At 49.1% G+C, this 15,012-nt stretch overlaps 1 protein-coding gene across 1 annotated transcript; it reads left to right on the top strand.

Moving 5' to 3' along the window:
* The first annotated feature begins 293 nt into the window (after positions 1 to 293).
* On the top strand, positions 294 to 3,400 carry LOC135986498 (gallinacin-4-like). Its single transcript, XM_065630464.1, has 2 exons — positions 294 to 351; positions 3,270 to 3,400. Exons 1-2 carry the CDS (start codon positions 294 to 296, stop codon positions 3,398 to 3,400), a joined length of 189 nt encoding a protein of 62 aa, XP_065486536.1.
* The last annotated feature ends 11,612 nt before the right edge of the window (positions 3,401 to 15,012 follow it).

Here is a 15,012-nt window from a genome sequence, read left to right as displayed (position 1 = left end):
AGGATAAATACCTGGTTAATTAATATAGTAATCAAAGGGGATTTAAAATTGTATTTTTCTGCACAGAAGTTTCATCTTGTGCCACGATCCTATGTATGCTCCAGGGGACCCTTAGGACAATAGACATTATTATAAAGAAAATGTGTAATACCTCTTCTAGACAATGTTTGGTCTTGAAGAACATTTCTGTATGTCACTTCTCAACCCACTATGATTGTGGAGGGACAGCCCTCTTACTAATGTCTTGGTCTCCTTCCTCTGTAGTGACGGGAGTTCCTAGTCCACCTTTTGCCATGAAAATCCTTTCCTTGCTCTTTGCTCTCCTCTTGGTGGTATTTCACGGAGCTGCAGGTAAGATGTAAAGGAAAATGAGGGGCTATGTGAAAGGAGATACTGGTGTCTTATAAAGATGTCTTGCCCCCTCGGGAAGTGGCCCAGCTGCCTCATGCAAAGATTCTTCACACTCATCATCAGAACTTGTTGGCAGATTACAGCTGATACATGAAATTTGCAGGCAAACACTCCAACCATCAGTTCAGTGCCTTTGCTACTCCTCTGAAAATCCAGTCTGCTTTGAAAGCACTTGAGGCAACCCAAAAATTACCGTTCAGCACCATCGTTTTCCCAATTAAATCTTGCGGACTCTTAAATCACTTTGTCTCTGGATCACCCTACAACAAACCACTCATTATCAAATATTTTTAAGCCACGCACAAAAGAAAGGAATCTGGCCCCATACTCTCCAAATATCCTTTGCTTCAGGACCATGTAGTTGGGATGGGGAGGCAGAAGATTGTGAGTTAAGATTGAAATATGACCGGTAGCTTCTACTTGATGGAGAAACCTGTGCAACCAGAAGAGGTGGTGTAAGGCTGTGTCTAACGAGGGGATGCAAAGGGATTTGGAACCCAAACCCTACCTTATTGTCTAGAAAAAGGGACTGTGCTTAAGCACCATCCACAAGAATGGTACAATTACAAACGAGTACCGGTAGAGATTTGGGTTGATCTTTGTAGGAACAGAATGGAAAATGCCCTTTGGGGGTGTAAGGATGGGAGAAGACTGTGATGAATTGGAGAAGACCAGGACCATGGGAGAGGTGACATATCTGCTTGCTTGATCTTCTTCTTACCTCAGTCTCTACTTATGGTTGTTCTCATAGAAAGGACACTGGGCAAAGTGTTCCCTTGGTCTGGACCAGAAAGCTTGTTTCATTATTGCAAACTTTGAGTACTTAAAAGGGACGTATAAGAAAGATGGGGACAGACTTTTAGCAGGGCCTGTTGCAATAGGACAAGGAGTGATGGTTTTAAGTTAAAGGAGGGGAAATTCAGGCCAGACATGAGGAAGAAATTTTTTACACTGAGGGTGGTGAGAGCCTGTCCCAGGTTGGCCAGAGAGGTGGTGGCTGAACCATCCCTGGAGACATCCCAGGCCAGGCTGGACGGGGCTCTGAGCAACCTGAGCTGGTGCAGATGTCCCTGCTCATGGCAGGGGGGGCACTGGGGGAGCTGGGAAGGTCCCTTCCAATCCAAACTATTCTACGATTCTAGGATTGTATGATTCTATGTTCTTATTTAACATACAAATACAGACATTGGGTGCTTGGGCTGTTTTCAGTAGCAAGAAATTTATCCGGAAGAAAGTTTGTGAGAGCTGAGACTGCTCACGATACCCTCTGCCTTGTTGCACAGACAGATAGTTTGGGATCAGAAGGGTTTTATTCAGCCTCCCCGGCACTCCCTTATTTCTGCCTGGGATTTTCAGGGTTCTGCTGTGTGTGCATGCCACACAGCATGTGAGAATCTAATGCCCCAGGGACGTGCTGGATCCGCTGTACATCTGGAATATTCGTGGTTTGTTTGCTGGAACAAGCTCTCCACTTTCAGATACACTGGATTTATTGCGGTTGCACAGGCGAGCTGTGAAACTAGAATTGATTGGTGCATCCAGAATGCATCAACCTGCCAGGCTACATCTTTATCAATCAACCAAATAGGGCCAGGCAACATGCTAACTATTTAGTAGTCTGCTGCCTCACTACAGGAAAGACCTTGGGGTGCTGGAGCGAGTTGAGAGAAGGGAACGGAGCTGGTGAGGGGCTGGGGCACAAGTGTGATGGGAGCGGCTGAGGGAGCTGGGGGTTCAGCTGGAGAACAGGAGCTGAGGGGAGACCTTCTGATCTCTGACCTGCCTGAAAGGAGCTTGGAGCCAGGGGGGGTCGGGCTCTGCTCCCCAGGAACAAGCGCCAGGACCAGAGGAAACGGCCTCAAGTTGCGCCAAGGGAGGTCAAGGTTGGATCTGGGGAACAATTTCTTCCCCAAAGGGCTGTTGGGCGTTGGAACAGGCTGCCCAGGGCAGTGCTGGAGTCACCATCCCTGGAGGGGTTGGACAGATGTGGAGATGAGGTTCTCAGGGACACGGGTCATTGCCAGTGTTAACAGTTGAACTTGATGATCTTAAGAGTGTCTTCCAACCAAAATGATTCTATGATTCTATGGTTCTATGATTCTATGATTCTATGATTCTATGATTTTGAACCCTGAAAACTAGTATTTTCACAGATAGATCCCAGACACTATTCCAGGAATAGCATAGACTGGTGACCATTCAAAAAGGCAGTTTGAACATGGATATCTTATTTTAATATTTTAATGGGGAATAAATGTTATCCCTGTGGCTAAGAGCAATGCCATGCTGCTTGGCCTCAGCCCCAGAGGGCAGTGCCTGGTGTGGGGTATTTCCCAGTGTGGAAGTGTCATTCTGCATGCTTTGTGGAATTTATCTGTGTATGGTGGCCATAAATATGGACTGCTAGACACCAGGACCTGCTTTGAGACCTGGGTGGAATTTATGGGGAGGGAAATAGGCCAAATCTATGGAAATCAGGCTGCAGAGAAAGCTTCATCTTTCTACCCCTAGAAGTGGCAGCCTCCCAGCTAAGCTGGTGCATCTCTCCTTAATTGTGACCTAAAAGATTTTAAGGGCTAGTAAGTGTCCACATTAGTGTTTTTTCTCAGATTTCTGCCGTCCATCCCTGAAATCTGAATTCCTAAAGGAGTCCTGGTCTTTCAGACACAATTCTTACATCTAGAGAAATCAGAGAATTTTCTTGGTTGTTCTGCCCATAAACCACCTCCTCTGAGAGTTGCATTAAAACTGTCATGACATTGAGCACGAGTGTGGCATGGTGTCAGTATACATGAATTTAGCAAAATGCCAGTAACAGCTGTTTCCTGCTTTTTTAATTTTTTTTTTTTATGGTACAGGCTTTGCACTACCTCCAGGACCTTATATGCGATGTGGATATCGTGGGACTTTCTGCGTTCATGGGATATGCCCTCGTGGCAACATTTATCTGGGTCCGTGCCGTTTGGGGCATTCTTGCTGTAAATGGTAAGTTTAGGATTTACCTCAGGCAAAGACGACTCCAAATTTTCAGTTATGCCCTGTTTAGCGGGATTTTACCCATCGACATAGGCTTGAAAACTCTTAAATATTTTTTTTCCTTTGTGTAGGTTGTAATGTGGCTAATTGCACAGGATCTCCAGGGATCTGGGGATGAGCGCTTCTCACATCGTTGTATTTGGGGGACCGTTGTACCAGTCATCAAGGATTTGCCATTCTTCTTTCAATAAATGCAAGAGCTGGGGAGGTTGCGTGACTTCTGTGTGTGGTGGTGTCGTTCTTTTCTCTAGAACTGTTATTTGCCTTTAGAAATTTGAGCAAGGATTCTGAAATCAGGTTAAACTTACCAGGAATAAGTAGTTTGTCAAAATATTTTCCCCTCTTAGGCTGCTGATCGAAAGATTGCTGAGGTGTTCTCCACCCATGCCTGCTGGGAATCTCCCACCATGACCAAAGCTGCGGTCAGTCGCTGTTTCCATAGGGAGCACAAAAGTCTTCTCCAGGGTGATGCTTCATAGCACATCTGCTCTGAAGACTTTCCCACCTCCTAGTCCAGAGGTTTCAGACCTGGGAACAGCCTCTTGTTTTGTTATGTGAACTAAGGAGGAGGCACTGGGGAAAACAAAAAGGGGCAGGTGACCCCACTTTAAGATTTGAATGTTGGTTTTACCTTTTGTTGTTTTGGCTGATGTAAATTTGGAGTAAATCTGCAAAATTTGTATCAGCTGCAGCAGCAAATCAGGAGACTGGAGTTAGACCTGCAACATTGCTTGAGACAGTTAGACAACACGCATGAAAGTCTAATACCCCTGCTACTTCAGTCACTCTTCGTACAAGAGGTTTCTGCTGTTCTGCCCTGAACCCTGACAGAAAACTCAGAAGGTGGAGGGTGCTCAGTGAGCTCCTGTCCCTACAGTTGCTCTTGCTTGGTCAGGAGCATCCTCATGCAGACAAATCAGCCTTCAGACAAGCACTCAGTGGCTGTAAATATTTTTTGCCCTGAGACTAGTTGGCAGCTCATGCATGTGCAGCCAAACTCAGCCCCCAAATCCAGGCAACCTCAGGGACAGAGCCCAAGCCAACCAGCACTGAGCCAGAATGACCCTGGGGCTTGACACAGGCCAAGGACCTTTCACAGAATCATAGAACCAGTCACAGAATAGTTTGTGTTGGAAGGGACCTTCCCAGCTCATCCAGAGCCCCCCCTGCCATGAGCAGGGACATCTGCACCAGCTCAGGTTGCTCAGAGCCCCGTCCAGCCTGGCCTGGGATGTCTCCAGGGATGGGGCATCCACCACCTCTGGGCAACCTGGGACAGGCTTTCACCACCCTGAGTGTCAAAAATTTCTTCCTCATGTCTAGCCTGAATCTTCCCTCTTTTAACTTTAAAACCATCACCCCTCGTCCTATTGCTAAAAAGTCTGTCCCCATCTTTCTTAGAAGCCACTTCTAAGTTCTGAAAGCCCACAATAATGTCTCCCCGGAGCCTTCTGATCACCTTTCTGAACCATCACTCTGAATGTAGCCACTCTTTCCCACAAGCAGAGGGAATTTAAAAGCAAACATGGTCAGGCTGAGCCAGCTGCTCAGCTGCTTTCGGGTTAAGGGGTATATTTGTATCTCTGAAATACAGTGGGAACTGACCTCAGCTCTCCCATGGCCTGTGTGAAGATGCTCAGCAAAGGCAGGAACAGTAACGGTTGACTTTTGAAGTCAAACAACCAATTCAAGTGCCTACGTGCAAAGGGATGACTCGCAGCCCTGAGCTTGCCATTTCTTGCAGAGCATCTGGCCTCCCTTCACAGCAGGTGTTTCTGCAAATGACTCTGCCACCAGTGAAACCACAGCCTTGTGAAGGGCAGGAAACTGGACCAACGGCCACCTCGCAGGGATTCCCCTGGATGGAGAGCTGAGGAAGTGGCCAAGTGGAACAAAACGAGCAATTTACAGTTTATGTACTAAGAAGTTTTGCACAATCCACGGTAGGTAAGTACTTCTTTCACAAACTGGAATGGCACAAGATGTTTTTGCTCAAGGACTGGGGACTTTGCAGATAGAGTTCAGCCCTTGGCTGAGAAATCTGGGTCGTTCAGGCTGGAGAAGAGAAGGCTCCAGAGAGACCTTATTGCATTTTATAAACTACTTATCATGTAGTTTTAAACTGAAAGAGGGAATATTCAGGCTAGACAAGAGGAAGAAATTTTTTACACTGAGGGTGGTAGAACACTGTCCCAGGTTGGCCAGAGAGGTGGTGGCTGAACCATCCCTGGAGACATCCCAGGCCAGGCTGGACGGGGCTCTGAGCAACCTGAGCTGGTGCAGATGTCCCTGCTCATGGCAGGGGGGGCACTGGGAGAGCTTGGAAGGTCCTTTCCAACCCAAACTATTTGATGATTCTTGTTATCTGAGATTCAGTTCTGGAGAAGATCCAGTGTCTGCAGCCAGCATCATGCAGAATACAGTATCATGACGCTTTTAGCTTGCCGCCAAAAATAGCTGCCCTTGCATTTATCTCTGGGGAATGGCTTCAAGAGCCAGATTAGAGTGAAATACAGGCTGATGCCTCACCTGCTATGATCCATGCTGCATGTCTCCTCCCTGCTTCTTACCCCAGCTCCATCCTCCAGCACTCTGCACATGTTTGAATTCATCTCACAGCTCTTCCCAGGGGGTAGAGATGCTCCTGAGGATGGAATAGAAAATACCACAGATACTACCAGAACCAGTGGAGTGGGACTGGCCATGCAATGGCCAGATGCAAGGGTGTACAGCATCATTTGGATGTGTATGGGGCAGGACCAGTCCCTGTAAACAACTTAGATGCCACTACCCAGGGGTAAGACTGGCCTCAGGAACAGGCTGGTTTAGTATTGGTTTGCATGAATCTGAAATACCATGGGAGGTGACCAATTTTCAGTGTTCTTCTTGCAATCACAACACACAGACATAAAGTTTCCTTAGGAGTGGGCTGTGGATTTAGGAGTTTTCTTGTTTCATGAAGGACTGGTGAATGGATGTGAGATCTATACAGACAATCCACCATCACCTGGAGTGGTTTCATCTGCACTTAACATTAGATGACAATGATACAGACACCTGTGTCAGAGATGGTCATGCTAAGTTCCTTTTATAGACCATGGCAGAAAAACAGGAATTTATAAAATGGGATTCGCCAGGCCTGTTTTCGACATCACCATGAGGATGATGTGACTTGTGCTCCGTCTGCTGTGGAAAGAGCAGGAGGTGAAGACCTCAACCCAGCTGCTTCATCACTGCAAAAATCCGCATGTGGCCAGCGGAGCTCTGCCCCTGGTACTTGTTGACAAATGCTCTTTTCTCAGCTATGTCACCTCAGTCCCCTTGCACACAGCAGCAAGCACTGGCAAGCTGCTCTGCTAAGCAGGATGGTACTTTGGAAGAGGTGGCCTCCTCCTGGACCCTCCACATTTCCCAACCTCCTGTCACAAGTGAGTCCCTGCAAGAGGACATCTGCCTCCTGACAAAGTCCTGGACCAGCCTCCATGGCTCCTCTGCTTCTTCTGAACATGCAGCGGCTGCCTTCCACCATTTCTGTGGTGGCTGGATCACACAGGTGCTTGGCATCTTGACAAAGTGGGAGAAGAAAAAGCCCATCTTCCAACCTCCATTGTTAAGATCACCAGGATCTGGTAGCTGGGGGGCTCATGAATACTCTTCCAAACATTGGAAGAGGTAACAAAAAACTCAGGCATGCAGCACAGCACCCTCCTGCCAGGCAAGGACTGTCACTTGCTCTCGTGGCATGCTGATCCTACAGCTACATCCAGAAAAAGTGAAAAGTCTTTGGTCCAAGTACATTTTATGTTAGCTGAGCTGCTGTAGCATCAGAGCCGCAGGAGGAGATGGCCTGGGAGCAGCTGCATCTGGTGGCCAGGCTCTGTACAGAGTTTTGGTAAGGTGGCAACTAACTACAACCCTGTGCTGTTGTTTTTCAACACAGGCAGTAGCTTAGTTTTGGGGTGGTGGAGGGAACGAGGAGCTGTCCTGAGCCCCCTGCTCCTGACCACCACGGCAGAGTAATGTTGGCTGCCAAGAGATTCCCCCAGCTCAGACCTGTAAATACTTTGTGCAATTTCCCTCTCTGGGGAGAGAAACTGAGGCGGGAAAGAGCAATAAAATATGATAATGTATTAGGATGGAAGGTATATTCATGTAACCACTCAGCAAATACAGTGGTAAAATACTGGCATATGTTGCTGAGAGAGGTGGTGGATGCCCCATCCCTGGAGACATCCCAGGCCAGGCTGGACGAGGCTCTGAGCAACCTGAGCTGGTGCAGATGTCCCTGCTCATGGCAGGGGGGGCACTGGGGGAGCTTTGAAGGTCCCTTCCAACCCAAACTATTCTGTGATTCTATGAAATATACATTATGCATGAGTATGTTGGGTTTTTTTAATATGTGTGTACACACATAAATACATGCTTGATGAATCTGCTACAAGGCTGAAAAAGTATACAAAGCTTGCACCATCAATACATTGAGAACCAATAAAGGGTTACATACAGCAGACTCTTGACACAACAAACCCTTAACACAACAAAGTCACAATTAAAGCTTGTCATTCATGAGACTGCCAGCGGACAGAGATGTCATCCTATGTGGCATCCTCCTAGTTATTTTCAAGCGAAGCACAGAGAGCACGCTTCACTTGTGGGGAGGAAAACAGAGCTCCTTTGTGTTGCGAAAGCAGATTGCTTGCCAAGGTCCAACGAACAGGGACGTGGCGTGTCCCAAGACGTGTCCAGCAAACCACTGTGCCCAACACCCCTTACACAAGCGGAGATGATGCAAGACCTTGGGCTGGATACCTAGGAATCCTTCTCAGGGGTGACAGAAGAAGAAAGTGCCCCCCTCTTTTTCTCTGGCAAGGGGAGAAGAAGGAAAAGGAGATTTTGGGCTGGATATTTTGAGGTGTCAACCATCCCAAGGGACACTTTGCCACGCAGAGACATCACTTGACTGGGCGCAAACTGCTGCTGCTGCTGCCAGGAGCCAAGAGGCTGTGGGAAGATCCTGCTCCTGGGCTGTCGAGTGTGTCCTCCCACTGGTGACTGGCCACATCTCTTCCTGGACAGGCTGTTCCTTCTCCTCATCCCCAACCCTGTGCAAGTGCTACGCAGGCAGGGACCCTCCTGTTCATCTCTGCCTCCTTTCTCTTCTCCCCAGAGTGAGACCCTGCCAGCGACTCCCAGCCATGCGGATCCTGCCTCTCCTCTGTGCGCTCCTCCTGATGATGCTCCGCGGAGCAGCAGGTAAGATATGTGCTGGAGAACGTGGAGGATTTGTCTTTTGTCAATATTTTGCAGGGGAAAGTGAAGGATTTGCCAAACGAGGTCATGAATCGTGTGATTTTAATGGTTGCTGTGGCATCCACCGGGGACCTTTAGACCTCTAGCTCAGGGTAGATATGACAAAGAATTTTTTTGCAATGATGGTGCTAAAATACTGGTCCAGGTTGCCCAGAGATGTGGTGGATGCCCCATCCCTGGAGACATCCCAGGCCAGGCTGGATGGGGCTCTGAGCAACCTGAGCTGGTGCAGATGTCCCTGCTCATGGCAGGGGGGGCACTGGATGAGCTTGGAAAGCCAAACCATTCTGTGATTCCATGAGATCTTTAAGGAAAGGCTCATGATGCTGTTTCTGTGGCTGGCACCTTGTAACGAAGTTCTTGCTCTCCAGGAATGAGGCTTTGCCAGCTTCTCCATACCCCTTGCTCTATCTCTTTCCAAGCCAGCAGCACTGGGCACAGCAGCCCCTCTGGAGAGGAGGAGGGAGGAGGAGGGAAGAAGGCAGATCCTGCTTCCACCCTCAGAGTCCTCCCTTGTGCCAGGAGGGAGCCAGTAGATATGTTGGAGACCCTCTTCTGGAGACTGCTGTGGGATGGTGACATCCAAGTGCCAAAAATATCCTTCTGATTTCTGCTGCAAATGCCTTCCCAAGCATTTTGGGGCAGGGGATAGATAGGGGTGGGCGAACGCTGGCCATGTAGAGACCAGGGCCATGCCAGAGGTCTCCTCTTTCTGTATTCTGCAGGGTTGTCCCTCGCTCGAGGATCGCCCCAGGACTGTCAACGCCGTGGAGGCTTCTGCTCTCATGGGTCCTGCCCTCTGGGGATCAGTCGTGTTGGCATTTGCTCTGAGCAAGAGTTCTGCTGTCGGAGGTAGGTTCAGGGCTGCCCAAAGGGTTGGAGTTGCTGCCTGTTGGAGTTGCAGGTGAGGCTGTTGGAGAAAGAGGGGAGAACACGCAGCCCAAGGGCACGGGGACACTGAGCCCTCACTGCTGCCCCGGTTGGGACAGGCACTGCCAGACCTTTCCTCCTGCAGCCGATGGTATCCCTGATGGCCTCCTGGGTTCCTGGCACCGATCTCCGAGCAGCCCTCTGAGACCACCCCACGCCCTTGCAGTGTTGTCAGGACGATGCTGTGAAGAGGAACCAAGCACCGCTGGGAATAGTGGCAAACCTGGACAGCTGGACTATGTTCCCACGGCAATCCCGTACCCTCTGTCCCCAATACAAGATGGTGGTTTTCATTCCTGCTGCCGAGGTGTGTTTCTGCGTCCTCAGGGAGAAACATTTCGGTGTGCAACTCTTTTCTTCTTGTGCAGGGGAGGGCAGAGAAGATGGAGTGAATTCCTGATATGCGTGGACACATAAATGCACACACATAGAATCATAGAATATCCTGAGTTTGAAAGGATCCACAAGGATCATTGAGCCCAACTCCTGTCCCTGCACAGGACACCCCACAGGTCACACCGTGTGTCTGAGGACGTTGTCCAGTCTCTTCTTGAACACTGTCAGGTTGGGGCTGGAACACCTCCCTGGGGAGCCTGTTCCAGTGTCCAGCACCCTCGGGGTGAAGAACCTTTTCCTCATGTCCAACCTGACCCTCCCCTGGCACATCTTCCTGCCATCCCCTTGGGTTCTGTCACTGGTCACCACAAAGAGGAGCTCAGTGCCTGCACCTCCTCCTGCCCTTGTGAGGAAGCTGGAGCTGCCATGAGCTCTTCCCTCAGTCTCCTCTTCTCCAGGATGAACAAACCAAGTGGCTCTAGCTGCTCCTCATATGTTGTCCTCTGCAAAACCTTCACGGACTTTGTAGCCCTCTTCTGGACACTTTCCAGTAGCTTTATATCCTTTTATACCGTGATGCCTGGAACGGCACGCAGTGCTCCAGGTGAGGCCACAGCAGTGCAGAGCGGAGCAGGACAATCCCCTCCCTGCCTGGAGGGCAATGCTGCCTCACCTTCACCTGCCCTCTCTCCAAGCTGGCCCCAACTCAAAGGAGCATCCCCCTTCCAGGTGGGGGGACCCACATGGACCCCAATACCAGCCTCCCCTCTCAGCAAGTGCATCCCCACACCCATATCCATGGTCAAAGATGGGGAAGTTGCTATGAACCCCTTAATTTCAGTGTGTGCCTGTTGATTGTCCATTAGGTCCCAAGCTGGGTCAGGAGTCCATGCGGGGCTGTTTCACAGGACGTGTCGCTCTGGTGGCCTTGGGTTCATCCCCAGCTGCAGGGCCTGGGTGCATTGCACCAGGGGCTGTTGTGGAGTCCAGGAGTAGCTGAGGCCAGGGGAAGTCATCCTGCCCTTGAGGAATCACAGAATAGTTTGGTTTGGAAGGGGCGTCCAAAGCTCATCCAGTCCAGCCCCTGCCATGAGCAGGGACATCTTCACCCAGATCAAGTTGCTCAGAGCCCCATCCAGCCTGGCCTGGGATGTCTCCAGGGATGGTTCATCCACCACCTCTCTGGGCAACCTGGGACAGGCTCTCACCACCCTCACTGTAAAAAATTTCTTCCTCATGTCTGGCCTGAATCTCCCCTCCTTTATTTTAAAACCATCACCCCTTGTCCTTTCACAACAGGCCCTGCTGAAAAGTCTGTCCCATCTTTCTTATCGTCCCCTTTCAAGTACAGAAAGGCCACAATAAGTTCTCTCTGGAGCCTTCTCTGGGGGCTGAACACCCCAACTGTCTCAGTCTGTCGTCGTTGTAGGAATGCGTTGCTTCTCTGTTTTTCATGACCAGTTCCTCCATGACCCACCTTGATCTTTACCTTTCTGAAGCATCACATAATTCCTATAAATGCACAAACTCTGTTGATCAAGTCCATACCTCCAAGGCCTAATGAGTCCTATTCACCTTCATTCAGTAGTATCCCTTAGTTTGCAGAGCTTTATACAGAGACTTTCTTCTATTGAGCCACATTTGTGGGTTTTGTACCAGGAACAACAATTTTAGGAGGAGTAAATTCAGACGGAATTAGGTGAGCTGTGGTCTCACCTAATCGCTTTTCCTCTGCTCACTGTCTGTTTATCTGAGTAACCATCAAAATGTAGCTTTATGCTTATCATTTCTTAGCATGTCAAATGCAAATCACCTTGGCAAAGGTGAAGCTGTTCTTTTAATGTTAAATGGAGAGAAAAGGGAAGTATTTTGCACGATCTTGCATGTCACACACTACCTGCTTGCCAAGTGAACTGAAAGGAAAGGAAGAGACGAATATTTTATCCTTTTACGGGAATGGTTGCTACTGGTGTCTGCACCAGACAGTTTGCTTTGTCCATCCCAGGCAGTTCATGCCAAGCCCATGTGCCCGTTGTGCCACGGGATGTCACAAGACGTGTTGCAGGAGGATAACGGTGAGGATTGCAACAGCCCCCAGGAGGCACCTCAGCCTCTCCCATTGCTGGGAGGGACAAGGTGCGACCCCATCATCCCCACACAGCTGGGTTGATTTCTGATTGAACAAAGGGAGATGTGTCAACAGGAATAAGCGCACGTCCCACCCACCAACAATGGTATAAAGACAGGGTGTTTTGGACAAAACAGCACTCCTTGGACCCAAGGGCATCTGGACTCAAGCAATTCCTGTTGAGTTTGTTACTGCCTGAACACCAAGACCTTCGTCAGGTGGGTAACTGCGGGATCTCTTTATGGATAGCCACCCACTACACCTCTCTCTTCAAATCCCATCACCATAGGCGCATCTAAATGACAAACAGTTGGAAGTATCCATGCATGTAATTAGGCCATCAGAGATACCTAGGAAAGGGCATAAACCTGCTTATGTGTCTAAGAAATGTGGAAATGTGATTTGATGCTTGAGAGGGACCCAAGATCTTCTGTTCTCAGAAAATAAGGACTTTCCTCAACCAAGGAAGGAGATGCTTTTCACACAACAGTACAGATATTTTCCTTGCTTTCAGTTGGCTCAAGAAGTTGATTTGTGTTGCTGTTCCTGGCCACCAAGACACTTCCCCACCCTCCTGCTCCTCCCTGGGTCGGTGCTGCGTGGGGCAGGGGCAGTGAGTGTGGGGCTGGGGGGTGTCTTTGCTGGGAAGCCCGAGAATGGACTTGAGTTGAGGATGGTCACTCCTAAGCTGAACTGGGAGGACTTTCCTGAGCCCAGGGAAGCAGAGGTGTTTGGGCAAGGTGTTTGGGGCAGCCAGCTTTGGACTGGATGATGGAGAGCACTGGCTGATGCTTCTTATAATGTGGCATCTCGACGTACATGTATTTCCCTAAACTGCAGACCCTGGATCCTTTATTTCGCAAAGTCTGACCATGGGCATGGCATTGAGTGTTGGCACAAGCATCTCCTGATGTACAAACCTTCTCTGCTCTGGCCCTTGGTTACAGAGAATCAGAAATGTGAGAGGAAAGTCACAAGCAGTAGTACTTATCTGTTTGAAATAATGTAATTTTCTTTTCTTGATTGTGGACAACTCTGGAGACAGGTGGTTTTGGGCCATAGGAATTTAACACCTTTGGTGAACTCTGGAGATGTGGGTCTTTCCAGCAATCAGGAAATATATATGTATTTTGTTAATGAGAAAAGCATTTGATACGTGAAACATGGGGGATTAAAAGCTCATCAGCTCCATAACGTTCAGTGGCAAATTTATATCTCCATTTTCCAAATTTCACTGGATGTTGTTCCAATTGATTTGGCAACAGCTGGCCCCAGGGTCTGTAGTCTGTGCTTTGGGGAAGGTCTACGGAAAAGCATTAGCTTAAGTGATCAGTTTCCAAGATCCTGATACTATCCTGAAACGCTCCCAAGATATTCAGCATTGTACAGACTTTATTGTCTTGGTGTCGCCCTCTGCAGTCCTGTGAAGACCCGGGACAGGCATCAGCCATGAAGATCCTGTACTTGCTCTTCCCCTTCTTCCTCCTGTTGATCCAGGGTGCTGCAGGTGAGAGGGAAAGAGAGGAGATGGGTAAGGTGTGAGTTCCCATCAGTGGGGTTTTCTGTGTCCTACAAAGTGAGCACATTAGGTAGAGTGATGCAAAGTTCAGGAGAGATTGAGGAAAATGTGTTTTCTGAGTGACCTTCCAAGAGGACATGGGTTGGCAGTGGAGAGAGCCTCTGGAAATAGAAGCTTGGGTTCTTCTCTTGGTCAGGAGGGTTTTGGTTTCAGGCTCTAACCCCGTACTCAGTTGTTCCTCTTTGGGAGCCTTGGGATGATTTTTTACCCTATGCAGGGATGGGAGAGATGCCCAGGGGTTGCTGGCTCGGTGGGTTGCCCGAGGCACAAAGAAGTCCCTTCTCATCCAGCAGTATCTCCGTTGAATGTCCCAAAACCTCATTGCCTCAAGCCATGACCCCTGCAAGGGCTGGGCGAGGACTTTGCATCAGAGGCCACTCAAAGGCAGGGTGCAGGCAGGACAGAGAGGTGGGATGCGAGAAGTTCCTTGTTCGCCAGCTCTGCTGGTCCAGGTGGTGGTGGACAGGTGGCTGGGGAGCCAGCACAGCTCTTCCTTGACTTCACGCTCGTCCTTCTCAGTGTCTGTTCTTGTGTGCACCCACTTTACAGTGAAAGAGTCCTTCTAGGTGAGACATGTTGCTATGAAAGATGTGGCTATGTTGAGGTTGAAGATGAGCCCATATATTGGCCTGAAATGCATGGGGGGTGTCTGCCTTTTGTCAACCACACGCTGCTCTCCCAGATTGTCATTTTACTTGTTTTGTGTGTATCATTCCCCATGGAAACAGGGAACGAAATCCAATGCAGACGAAGAGGGGGATTCTGCGTTATTGGGGGCTGCCGCTACCCTTCAACACCTATTGGAAGGTGTTCAAGCTATCGCCACTGCTGCAAAAGGTAAGGTCTGGATTCCTGGCTCAGGACACAGTTTTCTCCTTTGTCCACAGAGGTATCCGTTAATTATTTATAGACAATGCTCATAAATACTTTCTTGCATTTATGCTTTGTGGGAAAGGCCCAAGAAGGAAGGGAAAAGCCCTTGTGGGTTTGATTTAGATTGGATGTAAGCATGAACTTCTTCACCATGAGAGTGGTGAGGCACTGGAGCAGGTTTCCCAGGTAAGTTGTGGATACTCCATCACTGGAGTTTTCCAAGGCCAGTTTAGATGGGGCTTTGAGCAACCCGGTCCAGTGGAAAGTTTCCCTGCCCATGGCAGGGGATTAGAACTAAATTATATTTAAGGTCCCTTCCAATCCAAACCATCTATGATTCTATGGTTCTGTGAACCTGCCTGCTGTGGAGCTGAAGGGGCCCAAGGTCAGCCAGTGCCTCCCCAATCTC

Source organism: Caloenas nicobarica, chromosome 3, assembly GCF_036013445.1.
Source record: "Caloenas nicobarica isolate bCalNic1 chromosome 3, bCalNic1.hap1, whole genome shotgun sequence".
NCBI classification, from domain to species: domain Eukaryota; kingdom Metazoa; phylum Chordata; class Aves; order Columbiformes; family Columbidae; genus Caloenas; species Caloenas nicobarica.
This window is presented reverse-complemented; position numbering and strand designations above follow the sequence as displayed.